Source organism: Eubalaena glacialis, chromosome 3 (assembly GCF_028564815.1).
Source record: "Eubalaena glacialis isolate mEubGla1 chromosome 3, mEubGla1.1.hap2.+ XY, whole genome shotgun sequence".
Classification (NCBI taxonomy): Eukaryota; Metazoa; Chordata; class Mammalia; order Artiodactyla; family Balaenidae; genus Eubalaena; species Eubalaena glacialis.
Window position 1 is genome coordinate 139,519,555 of NC_083718.1, and position 25,699 is coordinate 139,545,253.

Consider the following 25,699-nt stretch of genomic DNA (forward strand, 5'->3'; position numbering starts at 1 on the left):
CAACCTTAATGAGCACCTAGCAAGTGCCTGGCACCGTCCTGGGTGCCTACTGTACGTCGGGGTTAGTCTTCACAATAACCCTGTCAAGTAGATAATTCTCATCTCCAATGACACAGCTAAGGAAGGGGAGGTGGAGAAAGTGTCACAAGAGGCTCCAGGAAGTGATTCCGCAGGGAAATGTGATATTCACGGTCCTGGTTATACAGAAGAATCTAGGTCAGTACTTCAGCTTCCTGCTCTTAAATCAATGAGATAAGTTAATAACCTCTATGCAGTATCAAAATCCAAGAATATGAGGAGAAGTGAAAAAAATGGAGCTGTACAGAATCCTGTGCAAGACCACATAACTGGTGACGGTTTAGAAATGAACAGCTGGCCGGAGAGAGAGAGACGGAGAGACAGGGACATCCTAACACACACCCTGAGTACCCATGGCAGGTAGAGAAAGACGGGCTTGGGAAGGAATCTGCTTCTTATACCCTTCATCAAAGCACCCTGGGATGGTTATTCGTTATTTTTTTTTGAAAGCAGCATGCACTTAGACAGAACTTTCATCTGAAAGAAAAGAATCTCAAAACACTACCTACCGTTCATGAGGGCGTAGGTGAGAATCATTACGGAGTTGTTTAGAAAGCTATTTTCTTCACTGATGACACGGAGAGTCGCCTTTTTATCTTCTTCTGAAGAGTCCTTTGATGTAATGCCAGCAGACAGGTAAATGATGACCATGTCTGTATCTAAACAAAAACATGCAAACTGAATGTTACATCGGAGTCTGGCTAAAGGCAGCTACTCAGTTTCTCTTCCACTGGGCCTTCCTGCCTTGAGGACCTGCCCGGTCCACCGTTCCTACTCCCGCCCATCTGATGCCGGGCTTTCGTCTTCCTGCCTCCGCTGCTCTTTCATCCTGCCCGTGGTGGGCCATGAGGCCTCACTTACCCAGCGTCAGGTAAGGAGATGTTCCTAATGAGTTTACCAGATCGAAGAAGGTGTGTTCCTTTAGGCATCTACGGTTGTGGTAATTTAGCCATCCTAAACGGACAACTTTCCTGCCTTCTGAAATGGAGGATTCACAACCTGATTTACCTTTTCCTTAGTGTCTCAGGGTCTTCCCCAGGAACACACATTTTTTGGCGAACTAGGCTTTTAAAAAATATATATATATATATTTATTTTTATTTGTTTGGCTCCGCCGGGTCTTAGTTGCAGCACACGGACTCTTTGTTGCTGCATGAGGGATCTTCGTTGAGGTACATGGGATCTTTAGTTGCGGCATGCAGGATCTTTTAGTTGTGGCATGTGGGATCTAGTTCCCTGACCAGAGATCGAACCCAGGCCCCCTGCATTGGTAGCGTGGAGTCTTAACCACAGGACCACCAGGAAAGTCCCAGGACTAGGCTTTAAAATGGTGGTTCTGCCAGGGACTCCCGAGACATGTAAGGTTATCTGTCTCTACGCCAGGTAGTGCCAAAAACATTTTTGTTTTAAAACTCATCAGTGTAGGAGAGTAATAAAAGCATGGACATAGGAGCCAGGTTGCTTGTGTTCACATCCCAGCTGTGCCACTTTCAAGCGGTGTCTGGGTTGTTTTAGGCAGATTTCCTAACCTTTCTACACCTAAATGTCCTTATCTACAACAAAATGGGGATAATGACAGTATTTATTTCACAGGGTTGCTGTGAGGATCAACTGGTTAATTTAAGAGTGAAAGCCAGACTTCCCTGGTGGTGCAGTGGTTAAGAATCTGCCTGCCAATGCAGGGGCCACAGGTTCGATCCCTGGTCCAGGAAGATCCCACGTGCCACGGAGCAACTAAGCCTGCAAGCCACAACTACTGAGCCCGCATGCTGCAACTACTGAGGCCCATGCACCTAGAGCCCATGCTCCACAAGAGAAGCCACTGCAATGAGAAGCCCGTGCACCACAACAGAGTAGCCCCCGCTCGCCGCAACTAGAGAAAGCCCGCACGCAGCAACAAAGACCCAACGTAGCCAAAAAATAAATAAATAAATAAATAAATAAATAAATAAATAAAAATTAAATGTAAAAAAAAAAAAAAGAACATTAAAAAAAAAGGGTCAATTATAGTTTAAAAAAAGAGTGAAAGCCAAAGGGTGATGGTAAATAGAGGATAAAAGAGAAAAGAAAGAAACCTCAACACAAACAAAACAAAAACGAAACCCTCGCATTGGTCTGAAGTAGCACCTATGACTCTAGAGTAAAATGACTCTCCAACCAGGGCTAATGATTGGGAAGTCATTTTAGCTCAGGGTGAAAACTTATTTCAAGTGGATTTACTCAAAAATAAAAGTGGTGCATTTCCTACCACTAAAGATGCAGAGGCTGAATGATGGCTTTAATGGAGGAAGCGAAGTAAGCCAGCTGGATTTTTATACTGTCTTTTTAATCTGAGATTCCCTGATTCAATATCTATTTTTAAGACAACCTACACAGACATTTACCTTTTTATTGAGAAATAATGATCGATATGCTATATGCTTAGTTCTTCAGATTCTTATGGTTGTCATTTATCTGAGACATAGTTAGACATAGACATAGCTTTATAGTTACTGGGGTAGGCAACCTCCAGGTTGGTCCCCCAATGATCTCACTTCCTGATATTCACATCCCTGTGTGGTCTCCCTTTGAATGTGGACTAGATTTAATGACCGGCTTCTTGTGAACAGAATGCAGCAGAGGTCACAGGGTGTCAAGAGATGGATTAGGTTACAGAAAGACAGTGGCTTCCACCTGTGTGCTCTCTCTCGGGGAAGCCAGAGAGCATGTTGTGAGCTATCCCATGGAGAGGCAAGGTACTGAGGCCTTCAGAATCGAATCTGCCAACAACCTCCTCAGTGAACTTAGAAGCAGATCTTTCTCAAGTTGAACTATGAGATGACAGCAGCTGTGGACAACAGTTTAACTGCAACCTCATGAGATACCTTTAGCCAGAGGCACCCAACCATGCTGTGCCCAGATTCCTGACCTACAGACACTGAGATAATAAATGTTTATTGCCTTAAGCCAGTGATTGTTGGGTAATTTATTACCCAGGAATAGATAATTTAAAAAATTATCCTAACAACTATGAGGGTACAATGACAGAATTTTCTTCCGTTTGTAAATTTCCATTTTAGACACTGAAACATCCTTTATTATGCAGAATTGAATAATTACTACTAAGACTTAATATATAAGCAAGTCTTAAAGCTAATTTTGATGCTTGAACAATTCTCTAATAATATTAACTGCAAATTTAAATTACATATTTATTCATCAGAAATTAAGATATGAAAGCTGATGTAAAAAAATATCATAAGCTAGGGAATATCCCTGTCTTAAACTAGATGTCAATCTTTTTCCAGTGTTGTAAATACAGTCCTGTAAATTATTTTTTTTAGGATGCTAAACAGCTCACTTAAGCTTCAGACTGGAAGAAAATACTACTTGACCCTAGCAGGTGGAATACAGATATACCATGAAGCTAACAAACCATCGCCCTGTGTTTTGTCATTTATGTGCGATAAATTCCTGGACACCTGTAAGACTGACCTAAAATGCACTCTTGAATTTTTTTACTTGGCTTTATGATTCTGGATAAAACATGCTGTCACTGAGAGCTGGTTTTAGGCACAGGTCCACAACTGGAAAACCAGAAGGGCCTGCAGCCTGCAGCTCCTTTGGTCGCCAAGCGTATTTTCTTTCCGTCCCAACAATAAGACATACACTCTGCAAGCATCCTCACTGTCTCTGCCCAGCCCCTGACTCTACTCCTGCCCTATCCTTAGGCAAAATTGAGTTATTTTTCTATTTTTAGATATCAGACCTGCCAAATTTGGTCTGATTTATTTTTTTACTTACTAGGATATCCCCTCTCTAGTCGCTCATGGGAACATTAAGCCTTGTGATTAGTAATGTTAGGGATGAGTAATTATAGGGACTTGGGGCAGGGCAAAGACATAGCATGTACCTGGAAGAAAATGCAACCCTCTCCATTTGACAAGTCCCTGTCTAAGCCAACAGCATTCCTTGGGGTCAATATCAAAGGGGGAAGAACAACTCAAATTTGGGCTTTGCCCATGCCATTAGATTCCCACTCCTAACCATCTTATTCCTTCTGCTACAAAATGACCCTCCCCAACCAGTTACCCCCCAGACAAACCCAGAACAAACAATCCAAATGTGTCGATGGTATCAGTTACAGATCTACCATGGGACTGAAAAAGAGCCAGCACTGGATAAAAGCTTTAGATTTTCTGATTAGTACAAAGCAAATTAGCACAAAGCCACCATGATATATGCCATGTGGCTTTTGTTCATATGACCACCAATGTGGGGCAGATACTTTACTTTCATTCCTAGACTAATCCTTACAATAACCCTACAGGGTAGGCTCATTGGAATAATCCTATCCCACGGCCTTCAAACAGTGCCAGGTATACAGTAGATGCTAAATAATTGCCTGTGGAGTGAACACAAGTAATGATATAGAGTACAAGCTCCTAAGAGGAGTACATAGACCCCTCACCATGTTGTAGCCAAGGTTACTAATGGTCCTTGACCGTCTTTGGGGTCAACTTAGGACATCTAGGGTATCTGCTCTCCTTTAGCCAGAGCTAGAAGTCTTTCTATATATATATATATATATTTTTTTTTTTTTTTTAATGTGGACCATTTTTAAAGTCTTTATTGAATTTGTTACAATATTGCTTCCGTTTTTTATGTTTTGGTTTTTTGGCCACAAGGCATGTGGGATCTTAGCTCCCCAACCAGGGACTGAACCCACACCCCCTGCATTGGAAGGCGAAGTCTTTAACCACTGGACTGCGAGGGAAGTTCCCAGAGCTAGAAGTCTTGAAGGAAACAGTATATCATAATAACCACAGCTAATATTTATTTAATATTTATGATGGAGCCCTGGATCCTATTATCACTCCCAGTTTGCAGATGGGGAAACCAGACCTGGAGAAATCAAATAATTCACACAAGCTTAGAAAAATTTCAGAGTAGGAATTTGAGCATACATTGGTTGAAATTCAAAACCCACATACTTAACTACTGTGCAACATTGCTGGAGAGCAGCTCAAACCTCTCCTTAATAAACTGGGTAATACTAATTCCTTACGTGTTTCTTTCTTTCTTATTTTTTTTAAAAATTTTATTTAATTAATTAATTTATTTATTTTTGGCTGCGTTGGGTCTTCATTGCTGTGCGAGGGCTTTTCTCTAGTTGCGGCCAGCGGGGGCTACTCTTCGTTGCAGTGCGTAGGCTTCTCATTGCGGTGGCTTCTCTTGTTGCAGAGCACAGGCTCTAGGCACGTGGGCCTCAGTAGTTGTGGCTCACGGGCTCAGTAGTTGTGGCTCATGGGCTCTAGAGTGCAAGCTCAGTAGTTGTGGCGCATGGGCTTAGTTGCTCTGTGGTATGTGGGATCTTCCCTGGACCAGGAATCGAACCCGTGTCCCCTGCATTGGCAGGCGGATTCTTAACCACTGCGCCACCAGGGAAGCCCTCCTTACGTGTTTCTTTATGCAATCTAATTTGGGTTCTTTTTTCTTTGAACTGCCAGTAGAAGTTGTAAAGTGGAGGCCTGTGAGCTAAACTTTAGAAACATCTTACTTGGCCTAAAAAAGACTCCTCTGAGCATTTAGAAAAAAGACATCAAAATGTGTCCAAATCTGTGATGGTCACTCTTCTTTCCATGTTTTTGCTCGACAACATTAAGAAAACCCCCCCAAAACCCAAAGGAGAAACGTTTCCTGTCAAAGCAGTCTTCTGCTAATGTGCAGGGCAGGAAGGTTTGTAAGAAGAGGTTTAATGAGGTCTCTATTCACAGTTTTAAAGCTGGAACAAATGACAACATTTGAAAATGAAGGGGTTTCACATAAAAATCCAGATTTCTGGCTTCTCTTAAAACAGAAGATCTGGCAACACTGGACAGGCATTCCCGCAAGGCAGCGAGAGGCTGAACAGAAGAGCAGCTGCCTTCTTGATGGAGCATGCGCCCTTTTGCTTCCTGTGCTCCCCAAACAATCCTCATTACCTTACCTCGAGCTCACTTGACACACTCACTGCCTGGCTGGCTGCTGCCAGTATAACATTTCTCTCCATTACTTAAACAGTGTAATAATCATCGAAATTGGACTTCATCTCTAAAGATGGTTTGATGACTGAAGAATCAAGTAAAAAGAGCACATCTGGTGAGGACTGCTGACAGCCGGATGGCAGCTGGTAAATGGCATCCACAGGTGAATGGCATTGACCAACTAGCCAATTTATCTTGAATACTTGAGAGGTCAGCCTTATCCTTTGGCCTTATTGAACTATGGACAACTTTACACTCAGCCATCCTGTAGTATTGGCCTGTGGATAGCTGGTGCTTGCCAAGGCTGGCAGGCAAAATTCTAAGATGACCTCAATGACCCCCACCCTTGTATGACTCCCTCCTCTTGAGTGTGGGCATGACCAGTAATTTGCTTCTGGCCAATAGAATATGGCTAAGGTGATGGGATATCATTCTTGTGACTGTGCTATATATTTGGCAAAGATGGAGGGATTCTGCAGAAGTAATTAAGATCTTAATAAGTTAACCATGAGGGAGAGTAATCTGTTTAAATCAAAAGGGAGAGTAAGCCAGATTAGGTTAGACAAGCCCTTTAAAAGAGGGTCCAAGCCTTCCCCGAAGTCAGGGGCTTGAAGAAAACATGCTCTCCTCCTGGCCTTGAAGAAACAAGTAGACATGAGTTTCCCAATTGCAAAGAAATGAATTCTGCCAACCATTGAGCTTGGAAGAGGACTCTGACCCTCAATGAATCCACAGACTTGGCTGACACCTAGAATGCAGCCTTGTGCAGTCCTAAACAGAGAAGCAGCTCAGCAACGCATGGACTCCTGACCCACGGAAACTGTGAGATAATAAACTGTGAGATAACAATACACAGAAACATAAAACTGATATGCCATCTACCATCATTAGTTGTAATAATTACAGTAGCTTCTGTCTTTCAAGGGCCCACCATGTGCCAGGCACTAAGTTGTGCATTTATCAACGTTGTCTTAGTTTTAATGCAGACACACTGAAGAGCTTGAAAATATATTCTTTAAATTTATCTCAATAGGATACATTCATTGAAAAAACAACCTACAAACAGATTTTCGAATATAAAAGAGAAAACGACATAGATTCCTTTCAGTAGTTTCAAAGCATGTATCTTATTTCAAATATCCTTCCCTTTACTTTAGCATGCATCCTAATTCCAGATTTTCTTTAATACATGAAAATTAAATTAGAGTGCCTTTGTACATTTGAAGGGCTGTGCTCATCTAAATGACAGCTGGTTAGAAGAAGGAAGGATCAAGGCAAGAATTCCGGCTGCCCCGTTTCTGAGCACATGCGCACAAGCAGACAGCCACTCTAAGTCACTGAGGACGCGAGGCTGACAATTAGCATCAAAAAGGATGTGGATATTCTCCTGGGAAATAAACGGGGATATGTTCCTAATAAAGGGGCAGGAAGAAGAGGCTCAGGGAGTAAAGAAATCGTGCAGACTGAGTACCTTTGATTGGAAAAGATGAGAAAATCTAGTAAGATCCTAGTATTAGATGACCATTATGACAACACAAGAAATTTTTATCCCGTCAATGTAGAAAAAAATCCCTCTAGACATAGTTATGTGATCAATTTACAATATATTTCTATTGCCATCCTTTATCTGTTAGTTTATGAGCAACTAATTTATTAGTGAGCAAAGGCACTTACTTGCTTGGAACTTGGTGCTATTGTTTGTGCTTCGAATCAGCTGAAATGCCTTTTGAAATCCCACCGCGTGCTGGGTAGGGCTGTCCAAAGACTTGACGCTGCTGACGAAGGTGGACATTTTCCTTTTTGTCTCACTGGTGGCTGGAGACAGGAATGTCTTATAGCACTGGTCAAGTGAGCAAGTCCTGACGGTGTCTGCCACAGTCAGCATGGAGATCTGGAGGGGAAAACAAACAGACAAACAAACCTTGTTATTCTGCCAGGGAAAGGTTTTCTACATTTCAGAAGAGCGCCAAAAGTGACAAGTCCTACAGAACAGTTTCGGAGAGTTTAAAAAGAAATGCCTAGAGGCATCAACCTATCAAATTTGAAGAAGATTAGTTAAGGATTGGTAAGGGACAGGGACCCTAGAATTTGGCTTTTGTTCCAAGATGAAGTCAGCAGTACGGTGTTCATCTAGAACATTAAAAACAGTATTTCGCACACAGAAAAATCTTGGCAAGTACTAATCGTTTGGATTCTCCTACTGGAGGTGGCGGTGAGGGTAAACGCATAGGGTGCCTGTTTTAAACAACTAGATTAGTGAGTAAAACCTTAGGAGGTGGAAAAGTCAAAATGATGAAGCAGAAAATGTCTACAGGCAATAGATTATCATTAGTTGTAAACACGCCTATCTCTGAGGTGTCCTAGAGATTAGTAAACCTCTAGCAGCCTTCTTTTCTCCCTTCCCTCCCATCAATCTTGAGATAAAGACAAGTCATCCACCAGTGGCCAAGCCCTAGCCCTGTTCCTCCTTCCTATAATTTCCAGTGTGAAAGTCACAGCTAATTAGAAGGTTAGGCAGGGGCCATTAAGGAAGTGCAAGACTCAGTTTGGTGGGGATAGTTTTATAAAGAGATTTGGAACCAGGGTTGGCAGCTGCTTCCTTAAATACTAGAATAAAAACTAGAGCACTCTCTTTTCTCAAAGTCATTTTTAAAGGTGGATTGAAAAATACATATCATAAAACATAAAGTACTTTAAAAAAGGTATTCAAGAAAGACCCAATGCCAATGAGGGGGGGGGTCACTGGGGTCATCATCACCTTATCGTGTTCATCGATGGCGCTGAGGATGACCTGGGCAGCGTCCTTGGCAATCTGAAGCTGGGTGTCTGTGACGGAAGCCCCGTGGTCCAGGATCACTACTATGTGCTTTGACTGCGGCCGGACAGTGGAGACGTAGATAGGTCTAGAAGGGGGAGAAGCTCTCTGGGGTCAGTCCTGGTTTACAGTAAAGGCCTCAACCTAACACAGCTGTGAGTGCTACAGATGGGCAGGCACGCTGGCCTCCCTGTGTTTCTGGGGGTTTGGCACAAGGATGGAGAGACCAGCATGGAACGAGAAACTATTCTGGTGCACTGAAAACAACACGTCAAGACAACAGCGTGTGTCTGCAGAACAGGGATTGGTGACTTCTGCCTTCCAAAGATTAAAGCAACCGGGAGAAGGATTTAAGAGGCAAAGCCTTTGGAAGCCTGGCTTTTTCAGCATATGTGAAAGTCCACCCTCCCTGGAAATGGAACTGGTGGCCCCCCGGGGGGCAGAGACAGAATAGCAGGGAGAAAAAAGTCCACCGGCCAGTGCGGGGTCCTCTGCAGATTTAGGGCGGGGCTTGGCTAAAACCGAGGCAGCCTGTCATCTGTGAACACACTGAGCAGCTTTGAATAGCTGGTCTGGTTTCTCTCTCCCCAGACAAAAGCCACTGCTAGGAGGGCCCTTTTCCTTTCTGGACTGAAACAATTCACACAGGTCAGCCACCAAAAGGCCCCTTATCCGAGCATTTAAAACTGTGCCATCAGATTTGTCCAAGCCAGTGATAGCCACTCTTCTTGCCAGGTTTTTGTTTGCCAACATTAAGCAAAGGGGGTGGAGGGGAGAGGGGGTGGAGGTGGGGGGAACGCCAAAGGAGAAGTGCCTCCCAGCAAAGCTGCCTTCTGCTAGTGTGCGGTGCAGGCAGGTTTGCGAGAAGAGGCTTAATGAGGTCTCTATTCACAGTTTTAAAGCTGGAACAAATTAGAGGGAGCTTAAGAGAGCAAATCAGCCTCGAGAGAATTCTCTCCTTTATCGACACCCCTAAAACACTAGAGTTTTCTGTGAAATGGTAGATGCCAGTTGAGTCACAAAAGCCTGGGCACAAATTAAGAAATACAGGCAAAGTACCAAAAAAACTCAAAATTGGGCCAAGTTTACACTAATTGTTCTCAAGCCAAAAGTCCTACATTAATATTAAAGCACTACTATATTTTCACTAGTCAATACCATTCAGCCAAGTAGGGAACCTGGATAAAAAAAATCCAAGAGCAGTGGCTACAGAAGCAAAAGAGGCAACAGAAAATAAGGAAATCTGTCTATCCCAACACTGACAACCATGTCGAATACTGAACTTTTAAGTCCTCCAAGCTAGGTGAGTAGATTTTTTTTTTTTTAAATGACATACCCCCTCCTTTCCAATTCAACTCAACATAAATGAAGAGCAGAATATGTGTTCACACTGTCACAATAAATTGTTAAAAACTGCTTCACTGGGATACATAAATAGCAGCGTTATATGTACAATCTGGGAGGCGGTCCTCACAGTGCGATTGGCTCCTTTCTGATATGTTCTGCAAACCCACTCCACACTTCAAAGGATGTGGAGACCTTGCAAAGGCCTCCGAGGTGAGAGGACAGGTCAAGAGATGGCGACAGCAATCTACGAGGAGAGGAACTCAGATTACTTAGTCAAGGGAACAGGGGCTTGAGGATTGATTTAATGCATATTTATGGTAGAGATTCGTGAAACCTCCCGAGTGTAGATGAATGTTGATTTGTGACAAGGTGCTGCTTTTCCTTTTGGACCATCCCTCACAGGTGATTCATTAAAAGCAGAATGCCATCTAATCTATCTTCTTAGAAGTAAATGAGAATTAGATGGTTTATGGTGTCTTTGGCCTCTCCTGAGAGATGAGCCAGACTAGAACCCAAGGTCACGGATTCTGGAACAGTCTCCAAGATGCTCAAGTCTTCACCATGCTGTCTAGGGAGGGAATGGAAGAAACCATACAAATGATACAAATGTCCCTCTAGGAAAAGCACAGAAGTAGTATTTTCCTTGGGGAAAATTTTAGATACAATTTATTTATTTTTTTCTTCCAGTTGTATTGAGATGTAATTGACATACAGCACTGTATAAGTTTAAGGTGTACAGCATAATGATTTGACTTACATACATCATGAAGTGATTATCACAATAAGTTTAGTGAATAGATATAATTTAAAACAAAGATGGAAAGAAGCTAAAATGGTGGTTTACTCTCAAAAAACGTGGCATGAAAAGCAGGCATCTTGCACTAGTTCCAGAAGTTCTGGCATCAAACATCTAACACTGCAAAAGGGAAACTGTGGGGATTCAAAAGGGAAGTATCTTTGCCTAAGGGGTTCTGTAAATTGATGAGTGTTGTCACACAACTTATCTCACCATTACCGCCCTTCTAGCTAAGTGGTAGCATCTCAAGTCATTTCCTGAGAAAAGCAGCATATTAAGGATCCTCGATCCAGTGTTTTCTGGACAACCTTCAAACTTCTAGTAGCTGAGATTTGCATGTAAATTTCAAAAGGATGGCCAAGCATGTTATCACAGAAAGGAAAGCTGAGAATCACAAACTCTATTCTGAGATATGCTATAAAGTCTTCTAGCGCTGCCCTTGAGAGAAGGTATTATCATTTGTCTCTCAACGAAGGTGTCTGAAACTCAAAACAGACTGGGTGCTTCAAAATTTTTTATTTCTTAGTAAATACCTTGTTTTACTTGGCTTGTTAGATAGTTCTGAAAAAGTTCCAGGCTTCATCATTTGCCTTCCCAGGCATTTCTACACCCACATATGTTAAATAATGAAATCATTTCAGGATAAGTTTCTGAAACCACAGTTTGGAGGCAGAGCTGTGTGTATGAATGGGGAGTCTATATTTTATACAGATTACTCTTAAGCAGTAATTAAAACTTTGGCAAGCAAGTCAACGTACCTACTGCGATGCTCATAGCTGCCCTTACACCGGAACTTGTGTGCTGGGAAAACAGTGAAAATTCCTTCTTCTGAACTGAAATACTGCCACTTAATTCCAGGGTTGGATTTCAGGTTGTCTGCAAGAACTGGAGGAGTGGGGAAAAGACATATAACCGACAAATCCACAGGTGCACGCAGGCACTGTGCCTCAGGCATCTGTTTTGCATAAATGGTTTGTACTATGAAGAAATCCCAGTAGGTATAAGGCTGTAAATTTTCTCCTAAACATTTTCTTTCTGTCCCTTAAAAAAATACCCCATGAATAGAAAATGTAATGAATGTTTCAGTCAAGTGAAGCAATCACTCTTAACATTGTATGGTGACACTATATGTCGTGGATTATTTTTCCAGCATAAATGATTCATTTGCATTAATCTCTCTCCTCACTGGGCTGGTCCCTGTTAAGCCAGTGTATACTTGCTGGCTTGGGGTATGTTCTCTAACTGTGGAAAACAGTAATATTAATAGGCTAGTCTCCCGAGGGACTAGACCTGTGACCTTGACCTTGTTCACTTCACAATGAGGGAAACAGCATCGATAGTACTTGAAAAATGAGAACCATAATCATTCAGGAATAGCTTACAGAATGATTCCAACATGGCAGCACTGGAATAGAGGCCTTCCCTCACGTTATCTCATTTAATCCATAAAACAACCCTAGGATGAAGGTGGTATTATTATTTTTTTAGCATCTTTATTGGAGTATAATTGCTTTAAAATGGTGTGTTAGTTTCTGCTTTATAACAAAGTGAACCAGCTATACATATACATATATCCCCATATCTCCTCCCCCTTGCGTCTCCCTCCCACCCTCCCTATCCCACCCCTCTAGGTGGTCACAAAGCAGAAGCTGCTATTATTATTCCCTACTTTGGAGTTGAGAAAATATGCTTACAGAGCTTAAGCAAATTGGCTGAGGCCTTGTCAGGAACTGGCTGAGCTGGGATTCAAATCTGGGTGTCCTGGCTCCTGTGTTCTTTACATCAGTTGGTGTTGCCTCCCTTCCTAAGTGTACTGCATCCCTGCCACTGGTTTGCAGCTGGGGTGGCAGCCACCTTACTGTGTGCAATACTGTCCCCAAAACTCCATGAAGTCTTTCTCTCTTCTCTGATGCCCCTTCACTCTGCTCCACACCACCTCATTTATGTATTACACACTACTATGTGTAGGGTACTGCTTTACATGTTGCAAGATATACAAAGATGAGCAGAAAACAAGCCCTCCTGTAATAAGCAATACATCAGAAGAATTATATAGAGGGAAATGGAGCAAAACAAGAAAGCATGAGGTGTATTTGGCAAAAATATATATATATAAAGCTCTGAATGCCACAGAGCCATCCTTTTTTTTTTTTTTCCTTTGGCCGCGCCTTGCAGCATGTGGGAATCTTAGTCCTCCGACCAGGGATCGAACCCACACCCCCTGCAGTGGAAGTGTGGAGTCTTAATCACTGGACTACCAGGGAAGTCCCCAACACATGGCCATCCTTTAGTCTGGCTTGGGGGTCAGCAAGCTTCTGTAAAGGGCCAGGTGGTCAGTGATTCTGGCTCTGCAGACCATATGGCCTCTGTTCCAACTACCCAACACTGCCTTGTGGTGCGAAAGCAGCCACAGACATCCATAAAAGAATGTGTGGGTGTGTCCAAGCAAAGCGAATTTGCGAACATCAGTGGCAAGCCCAGTTTGGGCAGTGGTCCTCCAACCACGCTGTATAAAATGTACTATGTGGAGGCCTTCAAAAATGTTCAGCAGTTACCCTGCCCAACGCACACCGAGGAGCTATAGCACACTGTAGCCTCACACAAATCCTAGGAGTAAACAGTTATTAACCCCAAGTTACAGATGAGGAAACAGGCTGAGAGAGGTTTGTTGACTCGCTTGAGGTTTCACAGTGGACAAGAAGGGAGTCAAGCCAGTGTATGACCACAACGCCTATCCCCTCTCTCCACTCTGCCAGCCAGCCTTATCAAGGTCATCACCTGGACTCAGGCGACCACTCTCTCTCCGGGGACCAATGCTGACGTGAGTGCATGTAAACACGGAAGAGGGTTTTTCTCTGCCTTGTCTCCTGGGAGTCTGAAGCTCAACCTTGATCTCCTATTAGCACTCTTCTCCAGGCAGCCCTGCCAACCCATCAATAAAAAGGCAAACACCACCTTTGGGAGAAAGGAAAGCTCGGTGACCTCATTCAAAAGTAACATCTGTAACAATAAACAGGCTACAGTGAGACTATTAAAAGGGGAGCCAATGAGAGCAAGAATGTTTTAAAAATAAATCAGAATTCACATAGTGCGTGATACATTTAGTCTCCCCACAAAAGATCGTTCTGGTTCCTTTCCAGCACTAGAGCCTAAGTATCGGGCAAGGTTCCTCAAACCCTCCTGCTGAGAACTCCTTTGGTATCTGATTAAATTTCATCTGTTATTCAGCACTAGCAGAAGATGACAGCTATGATGGTAATGAGGACCCCAGGGCCCAGAAGCCATCAATCTATCATTGTGGTGTGCACCCCAGGCAGGCCCCTCCTGACTTAGAGGTGGAGGTGGATGACAGCCCTGCTATCTATGCAGAGAACCCAGAGGGGTCTTCCCCCATTCACAGGAGTCAGTTAGGCATTCTGACCACTGGATCACTTGGGCTGGGGTCCCACACACTCACTCTTTCCTCAGAAATGCTGGAAGCTGTCCAGGAAGAAAAGCTGGGCAGACGCCCAACCTGTGAGCCCACGATGCACAGTGCTAGGCTTTAAGTTATCAACGGGCAGGGTCTGTATCTGTCTAAACTGCTCTGCACACTGATCTCAGACAGACACACGTGAAGGAGGCAGTGAATGTTTTTTCCTCACTGAAGCTGAACCCGAACCCCAGGACAGAAGTTCATCACACCCTCTGACATCCTCCAGCATTTTACTTCTTCCCACCTTCTAGCTAGAATTACTGTCCTAACAGGAAACTGTTCGATCCTCCATCCCTAGACTCAAAGATCCTTGAGGGTGAGATCTATATCTGAGCCATGTCTGTTACCCCTGAAGCAGAGATTCCCAGTACTTTTCACATCAAGGCGCACACTCTGCCTGATATCTGCAGCATACAGGCTGGGAAGAGCTGCATGGAAGTACTATTTCTCGAATGTTTTGATACTTTTGTTTGATAAATTCTAAAATCTTACTTTCCTCTAATGCCAAATCCAATTAAACATAAATTAAATACAGAGCAATGATTAAATAAATCAATATAGAGCAATCATAATTCTAAATATGTTTAAAAATGATAAACACTCCCTTCTCCCAACACTACTGCCAATGCAACCAGTACAAAAATCGGTAAATGGAGAGAGAAAAAGCCTGCTTGTCGGATGATTTCACGGGACTATACATGTCAAAACATATCAACTGTATATGCTAAACATGTGAAGTTTATTAGCTGTCAATTATTCCTCAATAAAGTTGATTTGATAATAGTGCAAATTTATTGAGCAGCATACAAACTAGTTTTACACACAGTTTGATGTTTTATAAAGACTCTATGAGTTTGCTATTATACCCATTTTACAGATAAAGAACTAACTTGCTCAGAGTCATAAGGGCAGAGTCATGATTTGACCTAGGTGTCTGCCTCCAAAGTCCTGGCTCTTTCCAGAACACTATAGTGTTTCTACATGTCCATAGATACATGCTGAATGAATTAGCAATGAAGAGATAAACGCACTGAGTACTTCTTGAGAGGAAGAATAAATATATAAACAGGTTGATGGTTCTCAATCAGAATAATCAGTTGCGTCGGTTTGTAAACATACAGTATAAATAAATACAATTAAGGAGACACTTGACTCCTTAAGGAACGATTTCAAAATTGAAATAAGACATAAGGCTAAAGTGAGCATTTAATCTTGTGAGAAAAAACAAACTGATGAACTGCTAAAACTGGCACACACCAGCTGGGAGTCCAATGTCATGGGCTTTACCATCGACCCCACAGGCTGGTCTACCTGGCAAATGGCAGAGACACAAGCTACAGCTTGGAAGGTAGAGTCGACGGTAATTACAGCACTCAGAACTGTGCATGAGGTCAAACAATAGTGTATTTTAGATAATAAAGGGAGTTTTTATTTGAGAGAGAAACTATAGTGCTGACACCTCTTAATTATTTTGTAGGTGTTCAACTGGTTAGAGATGTGAGCCTGATGTGTCTTTTTCTTTCACTGTCAAATTGAGCAGGCATAAGAAAGCCATTTGGACACGGGCCCAGGGCTATTTTGCACTTTTTACTTAATTCAGGTTGGTTCTTAGGAACTAGAAGGGATACCCTGGTAAATCAGACGGGCTGGGAATAAGCAGCCATGGGTTAAAGTGCCATCTCTGACTGGCAAGCTCTCTGACCTTCAGTTTAACTTTCTATCCAGTATCCAAAGGTATCTTTCTAAAATGGAAATCAAATCCCACCACTGATTTGCTTAAAACTGTTCCAAGGTTTCCCACATAATCATGCCTAGTATTAAATCCAACTCCATCAGGCCCTGTACCATCTGGTCCCTTCCTATTCCCCAGCCTCACCTTTCCCCTTTTCAACTCACTACATTGTACATCGAGAGCTATTTCTTTTTAGTTCTGTAAATATGCCAATCTTTTTGCAATGGAATAACTCTTCGCCTTCTCAGAGAGACCTTCCCTGACCACCCTCCATTATTATCCTCCCTTAGAGCATCCAGTATTTTCCTTCATAGGAAATTTTTGCCATAGATGGCAAAAATTGGTAAGTTCGGTGTATTTATTTCTGCCGCTATTTGTTTCGTGTCTCTCATGCAGAGGAGCTGTCAGTCCCAGGAGGGCAGGGGCCAAGTCAATTTTGTTCATCACATTCCCTGGCCCTGGCACAAGCCCAGTTTTTAGGAAGCACTCAGTCAGTATTTGCTGAGTGAATCAGTGAATGATGATGTTGGCCGAGGCATGTGATTTCACAATCTCCTCATCTGTAAAGTAATAGATTTGGACAAGGTGTTTCCAAAGACCCTGTAGAAACCCAGAGAAAAGTGGTAAGAGGGCAAAGAATGAAGGTCAATAGGAAGGAAGTACATGGACTTACAACTAGAGAGAAAGAGCTTTTATCAAGTTTATGAAAGAAAAAAGGAAGAGCATTCTCACTTCCTATTCGCTTAGAAGCTGTAGGTCAGTACTATGAGATTATTAATAGTGATTCAATACTTTGCAAAATGTCCAAACAGTACCAAGAAGCATTTAAATGAGAATGATGGAGAAAACTTAATGTTGGCCTTTAAAGGATGTGGAGTTCCCTGTGATGGCTCCTGGTTCTTTAAAGGCAACCCTCTCCATTCCCTTCAGCAACTGACTATTTCTCACTTATACGTCCTATGCTAATTATAAGTGAAGACCAAGAATTTTGCCATACCCATTGGTTTATTTTTTCTTTGACAAACTGTCATCAGATAAGCAGCTGAAAAACTGTGCCTTTCCTCTTTCTAGGCATTCCTGTCTATTGGGTCTCAAGATCCGCCTGCACACACTGTACTGAATTGTCTGTGGATAATTCTAACATATGGGTCCCAGATTCCACAGTCCCCAAATATTTTCCTTCCAATTTTATCATCTACATCTGACTAGTTCTTATGTCATTGGCCTCTCCAGTCAAAACAAAACCAACCACGTCCCCAAACTCCTTGCCTGCCTTCTTTAATGCTTAACCCACCAGGCCAATGAGAAAGAGATGGATTATGAACCGCTTGTATTTGGGCTGTGACTTTCTCAATAGCATTATCCAGCGGAGGTAGGGACAAAGGGAAAATGTCCTGTAACAACAGAAAGCCTGTGCTCCCACTTTGAGGAACTCTGGGCTTCCCGATGCCCAGCCCAGCACCGCTCAGCAAAGCACACAGAGCTATCTACTTCCCACAGCTCGCCAAATGTAAAATACAGGAGCTGTCCTAAGCACACAGAGGTGCAGACACACAAAAACACACATACTTTCCTAACAGACCAGAAATTACATAGCACCTTTCAGTAATACTCTGTGCAACTGCAATCCTTTTGGAGGGAAGTAAAATAAATTAACATCCTGAGGGCTCCAAACAAAATTTCTGGCGTTATACCCTATCACACCTTTCCAATTCCTACACCTTGCTCACATCCTGAGTATCGTTTTACCACGTATTCTGGAGGGGCCATATTTCATGGATACTGTGTATGCTGTTCCAGAAGGGGCAAGCATATTGAGTGTTTGACCACGTACCAGGCACTTTGCAAGGTCTTTTATTTATATTATCTCAGTTAATTCTTACAGCAACTCTACGAGGTGGGTTTTATTTATTATTCAGGAAACCAAGGCACATAGAGGTTAATTTTCCCAAGTATTTAACAGCTAGCAAGAGCCAGAATGTGGAGGTTTACCAAAGCGATACTGTTATTATCATTTTATAGCTAAGGATATTCTGGCTCAAAGGGAGGAGTTACTTAAGCTTTGGGCCTGGAAGAGGATCCAGGCCACACAAGTCCTCTGATTCTTCCACTAAAGCCCATTGCCGAAGTGAGGTTCATGGCAGCTGAGCCAGCCATCTCATTGTATTTACTTTAGTCTAATACTAAGGAGAGGACATCCACAAATCTCTGATTCTGTTCCAAGCTCGCAGTTCATCATGTGCATTCTAAGCTAACTATATCATGTAAAATAACCAGTCCGTTCTGTCCTTGATTCTGTTGAGGCAGCTTGGTCATGGGCTCAGACAACCCAGAACAAATTTCTGGGGCAATCCAAAATCAGCACAGGATCCACTGCTCTATCCTCTTCCTTTCTCCGAGACCATTCCCAGAGGACCCAAAGGTCAAGGTAGTTTCCAAACACTCATGGAAAGAATAAGAGAAAGTTAACAGAGATGGAGTTCTCAAGCCTGGCTGATCATCGCCATCAGCTTTTGAAGCCTACAGATTCCCAAGCTTTACCAAGCCAACATTCTGATTCACTAGGTCTGGGTTGGGGGCCAAAGAATAGGCATTTTTGACAAAGCACTTCAGGTGACCCTGATGATCAGCCAGGTTTGGGACAACTCAACCAAGATGTTAAACTCCATTGTCCTGTCCGTTTCCTGAGCTTCACTTGCTTCTTAGACTCTCTTTCTCTCTCTCTGTCTTCAGCATATAAATATTTTCAAGTTGCTCTAACTTAAAAAACTATTATCTGCAGAACCCTCCCTAAATCCTACCCCTTCCTAAGTTATCAGTGACCTTTCACCTTTTCTCTGCCAATCAACCTTTCACCTTTTCTCTGCCAATCAATCAGTGACCTTTCAACTTTCTCTGCCATGGAGAGTGGTCTCCATGGATTCTCTGCTTCTTGCCATCCCATTAACCACTCATCTTGGATGAGGTCATGCTTGCTTAGGCCATGGCCCCTCTCCAAGACCCCTCCCACTTTTGGATGACCTATTCTACTTCCAGTTTTCTCTTTTCCCAGGCTAACTACTCTTCCATCCATTCTTCACAAAGCTCTCTTGCCTGCCCTGCTTAAAGTCTGTCAGCTGCTTGACTTCAAGCTAAGAAACAAATCAAAACAAAAACCAAACCAAACCCAAAGCAAACTCCTCAGACTGATATACAAGGCCCATTAAAATCTGGCTTAGTGCTACCTTCATTTTCCGTTACTTATTCCCTCTTCCACAGTGGTCGGCACGTTTCACAGATTCTGAAATGGGAAATGTGTTTGCCACAAGCACGTCACCTAATTCCTATTGTCTTTTAAGACTCAACTCAACCTCACAATTTGGGTCAAGTGCCCCAGGCTTACCTTTATCATGACAGCATTTAGCACTGCATCACGACCATATTTGTCTGTTGATTTTTCTCCTCATTCCTAGTGCCCTCAACACACATAGGACAAGGTTGTGAGCTCTCTGAGGGGAGAAATTCTGTCTTAATTACCCTGGTGTGTGCCACAGTAACTACGGTAAAGTTGTCACCTGAGAGAAGCTTGTTATGAGAGAGAGAGAGAGAGAGTCAGGGTTGGTCTGGTCTCAAGCTTTGGTGAGGAGCAAAATGAAGGTGCTGCTAAATAACATATGGAACATGGGCTGGGGAGGAGGTTTGGGTGGGAAGAGAGAAGATTATACGTTTGGTCAAAAGAGTTTGAAGTGTTATTAGGCAGAATACAGTAATGGGGAGAAATCCCTTCATCTTAAGCAGTCTGCTGTAACGAGCACATCGGACAAGGAGTCAGGACATGTATGTTTAGTCACATCAATACCAACAATTTGTTGTTTGACTTTAGGTAGGTCGGTTAATAGATCCTGTCTAGTTTAGGTAGCTAGGCTTGTTTCTCATCTATAATACTGAGTAAACATTTTTCCTTGGTATCCATGGTAAGACTAAGACAAAAGTATGTAGCGGTGTATGAGGTACCAAGGAACAATGGACTGATTTTCTTGTGTGCATTGCATGTTTGAAATCACCATAGTTAGTTTCATGTAAATAATACTATTCATCTGGATAGTCTGTCTCTATATAGTCTCCCTATACCTGAGACATTTATATGTGCTGTTTACTTGAGACATTTATATTTGCTGTTAAGCTAAGAAAGCCAGGGCTGACTTATAGCACATCATGACTACATTCTTCTCTTCACTAAGGTCCTTCCAAAAGTCTCGGTTATTCCATTACAAAGATGAGGCAACAAAAGTACAAAGGAAATCCTAGTTCTATTCATTCATTTACTCATTCAATAAGCATTTACTGTGTACCTGCTATGGGTAAGGCACTGGATTGAGCACTTGGCATACAAAAAATAAATTAAAAGGAATAGAGCATCAAACAGATGCTCAATGTAAAAAAAAAAAAATCAAAATTCTATAATAAGAATGTACCATAGAATAAAGGAATGAAGAGTTGTAGCTGGGCCAACACAACCCTGAAGGGTCACCCCAGCCTCTAAGCTCCCCTGGGGGTGGCTGAGGACTCCACTGAGGCTGTATCTCAGCCCATCTTCTCCTATTGCTCAATCCTGCCTCCTTCCCTTTCCCCACGGACTGCCAACCTCCATCTCAGAGTCTGCCTCCTGGTAAACCCAACCTGCTACAACAGACAAGGAATTCTTACTGAACAAGAGCAAAGTATGGAGGAGTAATAGAAACTGGAGATTTGAAGCAATGAAAGGGATTCCCTGAGGATCCAGCTCAGAGGGCTTAAGGAAGAGGAAGAGGAGCAGAAGATGAATTTTAAAGGCTTCCACCTTTATCTTAGAGGTAAACTATCAGAGGTTTTTGAGAAATGGAGTTATAGAGCAGATATTTTCGGAATACCTACAGTGTGTAGGATATATTGGAAATGAGAAAGAATAGCAGAAGGGAAAACTTTTGGGAGGTTTCTACATTAATTCATCTTCTAGAAAGGCAATGAAGATTTAAGTTTATGGTATTGGAGTGGAGAAAACAAAGGGGATTCAAGACACACCTTTGAACTATGGAATCTAAACCAAGTTTCCCTTCAATGAAAAGGATAACGAGTGACTTCCCTGGTGGCGCAGTGGTTAAGACTCTGCCCTCCCAATGCAGTGGGGCTGGGTTTGATACATGGTCAGGGAACTAGATCCCACATGCATGCTGCAACTAAGAGCTCGCATGCCACACTAAGGAGCCCTTGAGCCTCAACTAAGGAGCCCACCTGCCACAATTAAGGAGCCCACGTGCCGCAACTAAGGAGCCCACCTGCCACAACTAAGACCCGGCACAACCAAATAAATAAATAAATATTTAAAAAAAGGATAACGAGACCTACATTACCACTGGATGTGATGAGAAGGAAGAGGGACACACAGGTAAATGCCTAGCCAGGTGTCTTGTACCTAGTAAATACTTGGCAAATATTCATTCTCTCACACTCTCATTTGGTCAAAACTGTTAAAGCCTGAAGTACTGGGTAGAAAAAGGCAAGGAAGAATTCCCAGTGTAACCAGGAGAGGGGTACCCAGATTGGGGAGTAAGTTTAGAGGAAAGTGTTCTTGTTTGTTTGATTGTTTTAATTTTTGAGGTAGCTACAGGATAATCATAGAGAGATGTGTCCCCTGAAGTTGGTTCCTCAATAAAGAAACTCAGAAACAGGCCAGGGCTGGAAACAGAGATTTAGAATTGAGTAGCATGTGGTAGGAGTGGGAGTGCTGCATAAATCGAGAACATTCAGGGAGATAACACTCAGTGAGCCGAGGGAGGTAGTGAAGAGAGGACATGTGGGGACATCCACTTTAGGGAAAAGGAGCTCAAGAAGAAGGATGAAAAGGACTGGGCAGAGAAGTCCGGGGATAAATGGCACAGGACAATTTTATAGGAACTAAGGATTACAGAGTTTCAAAAAAGAACCTTACATGCCAAATGTTACATAGCGGTCCAGTGAAACTGTGGAGGGGTCCCTTGAGATCCTCCAGGGAGCAATGATATAGTGAAAAACTGGGACAGTCTAAATGTTGAACTGGAATAGATTGGTTGATTCAACAATGTTACACAATTATACACCGGTACAATGATAGAGATGTATATTTATTTACATAGACACAGAAGAATGTCCAGAATACATTGGCTAAGTAAAAAACAAACAAACAACAAAAAACCGGGCTGTATCCATTATGATCATAGGTATTATGGAAAGAGTATATATATACTCTTTCCATAATGAATATATGTGGCTAATAAAATCTTCTGAAATCAGTGTAATAGGGTTGTTGTGAGAAACTATGAGACTTCAAAGTAGTTCGCAGTATAGGAATAGAGCTTGAAGGGGAAGCAAGGTGAAGAAAAGGGTCTTCTGTTTGTGTACTTAATTTTGTGTATATACATACGTACACCCACATACATGAATGTAAACAGAACCATATAACCTCAAGAATCTAGATTTCTCAGTGACTGAATAGTTTTTTAGATGTTATAAAAATAATTACCAATCTTTTATAATACTAATGCAATCATGAAGCTGGAGTAATTAGGCATTAAAAAGAACCCCTAGAAATTCCTAGTTTTGTTGATTTTTATTCTTTTATTATAGGTAGAACACAGCTTTACACTGCATTGGTATTAGCATTTTTTTTTTTAAATTTTATTTATTTATTTATTTATTTTTGGCTGTGTTGGGTCTTCGTTTCTGTGCGAGGGCTTTTCTCTAGTTGCGGCAAGTGGGGGCCACTCTTCATCGCGGTGCGCCGGCCTCTCACTGTCGCGGCCTCTCTTGTTGCCAAGCACAGGCTCCAGACGCGCAGGCTCAGTAATTGTGGCTCACGGGCCTAGTTGCTCCGCGGCATGTGGGATCCTCCCAGACCAGGGCTCGAACCCGTGTCTCCTGCATTAGCAGGCAGATTCTCAACCACTGCGCCACCAGGGAAGCCCGGTATTAGCATTTTTAATAGATAATTTTCAAGCTATTTTAAAGAAAAGTGAAAAACCTATAGCACAGAGCCAATCTTTGTCATTCACAGAAGGAAGCAATGAAGCCACTGAAATTAACAGCACAGTCCGTAGCCGCCAGTGCCCACCTGTACCTCCTGCAGCATTTCCTGCTGTAACATGACTTATAAACGCCTCTTTCACCCCGTGAATCCTGTTTCTCAATGAAGACGGCAATGTGACCAAGATCGAAGTTTGCAACTTCAAATGCTCTTTAAATCAAATACAATAAAGAAAGTCCAGACACCTTTTCTTCTGGCGAGAAAGACTAACTCCCACTTCCACTCTCACCTCAACTGTGTAACTCAAGAGAGCAAGAGGCAACTTTCCTTGGACTCTTCAAATAAACTCTCTTTAGGGATCAGGCTACGCACAAGAAAATAGCTCAGCAGGAATTTTAAAAGAGAGAGAGAGAGAGAGAGAGAGAAAGTGAGAAACTAGAGATAAAAGCAGAAAAGACCCTGAGCAAAACATGACCAGCACCATCATGTAACACATGCACTGTCAAACGTTAGTTATTTGAATGGATTCAGGGGCAAGGAGTCAATTTGGAAAGTAGAGATCTGGCAGGGATGGTTTTAAGAAGAAGAATACACATGTGTGTTGGATGGATGGACACATGACCTAGTTTTGGATAATGAAGCTAAGAATGGTTTACAATTTGTACGAGTCTGTTTCCAGCTAGTCTGAGAGGCAATCTGAAACTGTGTTATCAATTAGGGACCCATTGATGGATTATATACAGTCTAAGGCTGGACATCTTACAGATGTAAATATCAGACATGTGATAGCCTACGAAGCACATTAATTCTGCTCTGAAAAGGGGCATGAGCTGGAGAGGAGGGAAAGGGGGAGCTCTGAGGTCACCCTCCACCATCTCCCACTCCTCTCGTATTACAAATGACTGCTCAAGAATGTGGACTTTGGGATGCAGCCACTGCCTGGTAGAATGTCACAAAACTTCAAATACAAGCAAGTCAGTTCTCAGATATCTGAATATTGCCAAAAATGGCTTGTAAATCTAGCTACGTCAACTGTGTCGAGAACAACTCTTATCAGGTAGGATGTTAGACTTGAGACGTGCTCTTGGCAACAGCAAAACTCAAGATCTGAGCTTTAACTACATACCTCTGCCCTCACCATCCTCTTCCTCCCCACCTCTCCCTTGACAAATAAAGACTGTAATAAAATAGCATATTGTCAGGATTCCCAATTATTTGTGCAGCTGAGTTCTACCCTAAACCTCTGTCACAAAAGAGAACTCTTAGTATAACTACCAGGTCTTCAGTGCTTCCCCGTCCCCGTCCCACCCCCACCACTGGCCTCACTCTCAGCTGATGGTTTTGCTTCTTACTTCTCTGACAGAACGCAGTCACTACGAAGGGCATGTCCCCAAGTTCCCGACATCACGTCGGTCGTTATGGGCATCTCCACATGCCCTCTCTTTCTTCCCTCCTCTCATTAAGAATGAATGCCCCGTGCTTCTACATCCTCTACTTGGAATCCCACCATCTCTTGCCTAATCAAGGAAAAGACTCCAGCAATTGTCTCTTTTCACTCCTCACTTTTGTCTACTGGATCCTTCCCTTTGGCACATGACCTTGCCATAATGTCTCTCAATTTAAAAATATTCTCTTGGGGCTTCCCTGGTGGTGCAGTGGTTAAGAATCCACCTGCCAATGCAGGGGACACACGTTCGAGCCCTGGTCCGGGAAGATCCCACGTGCTGCAGAGCAACAAAGTGCGTGCACCACAACTACTGAGCCTGCGCTCTAGAGCCCGCAAGCCACGACTACTGAGCCCGCGTGCCACAACTACTGAAGCCCGTGCGCCTAGAGCCCGTGTTCCTCACCAAGAGAAGCCACCGCAGTGAGAAGCCCACGCACCGCAACGAAGAGTAGCCCCCGCTCGCCACAACTAGAGAAAGCCCGTGCACAGCAATGAAGACCCAACGCAGCCAAAAATAAACAAACAAATAAATAAATTTGTTTATTTATTTAAAAAAAATAAAAATATTCTCTTGACTCCATGTGGCCCTCCAGCTTCCCTTTCAGCAGACCTTTGGAGTTCATGTACTTACTGTCTCCATCTCCTTTCCTGCATTCTTAAGAGCTTGAACCAATAAGTATTAGCCTTTCATTCTATTCTACTGTCCCACCAAACAAACCTCGTCAAGTTCACCAATAACCTCTATATTGCTAAATTCAATGGTCAGTTTTCTTAGCCCTCGTCTTAGTGGGCCAACTTAGCACAGCTGATCTCTCCCTCCTTCTTGAAACACTTTCGTCATTTGGCCTCAGGGAGATGGCTCTCCTGTTTCTCCCACCAGACTGACTGCCATCTCGGATTTTGCGACTGCTTCCTTCTCGTGTCAGTGACCTCTAAGTGGTCAAGTGTCCCAAGACTCAGTCCCTGGACCTCTTCTCTTTTTTATT

At 42.8% G+C, this 25,699-nt stretch overlaps 1 protein-coding gene across 2 annotated transcripts in view; it reads right to left on the reverse strand.

Annotated features, from left to right (window-relative positions):
* Nucleotides 1-25,699, reverse strand: part of CACHD1 (cache domain containing 1) — a 211,610-nt gene that overhangs the window by 50,930 nt on the left and 134,981 nt on the right. For both annotated transcript variants that reach the window (XM_061184082.1, XM_061184081.1), the window contains exons 5-8: nucleotides 11,800-11,926; nucleotides 8,842-8,986; nucleotides 7,758-7,974; nucleotides 588-737 (exon numbers count right to left, since the gene is read on the reverse strand). In XM_061184082.1, coding sequence (XP_061040065.1) covers nucleotides 588-737; nucleotides 7,758-7,974; nucleotides 8,842-8,986; nucleotides 11,800-11,926 — 639 coding nt within the window. The remainder of the gene's footprint in view (nucleotides 1-587; nucleotides 738-7,757; nucleotides 7,975-8,841; nucleotides 8,987-11,799; nucleotides 11,927-25,699) is intronic.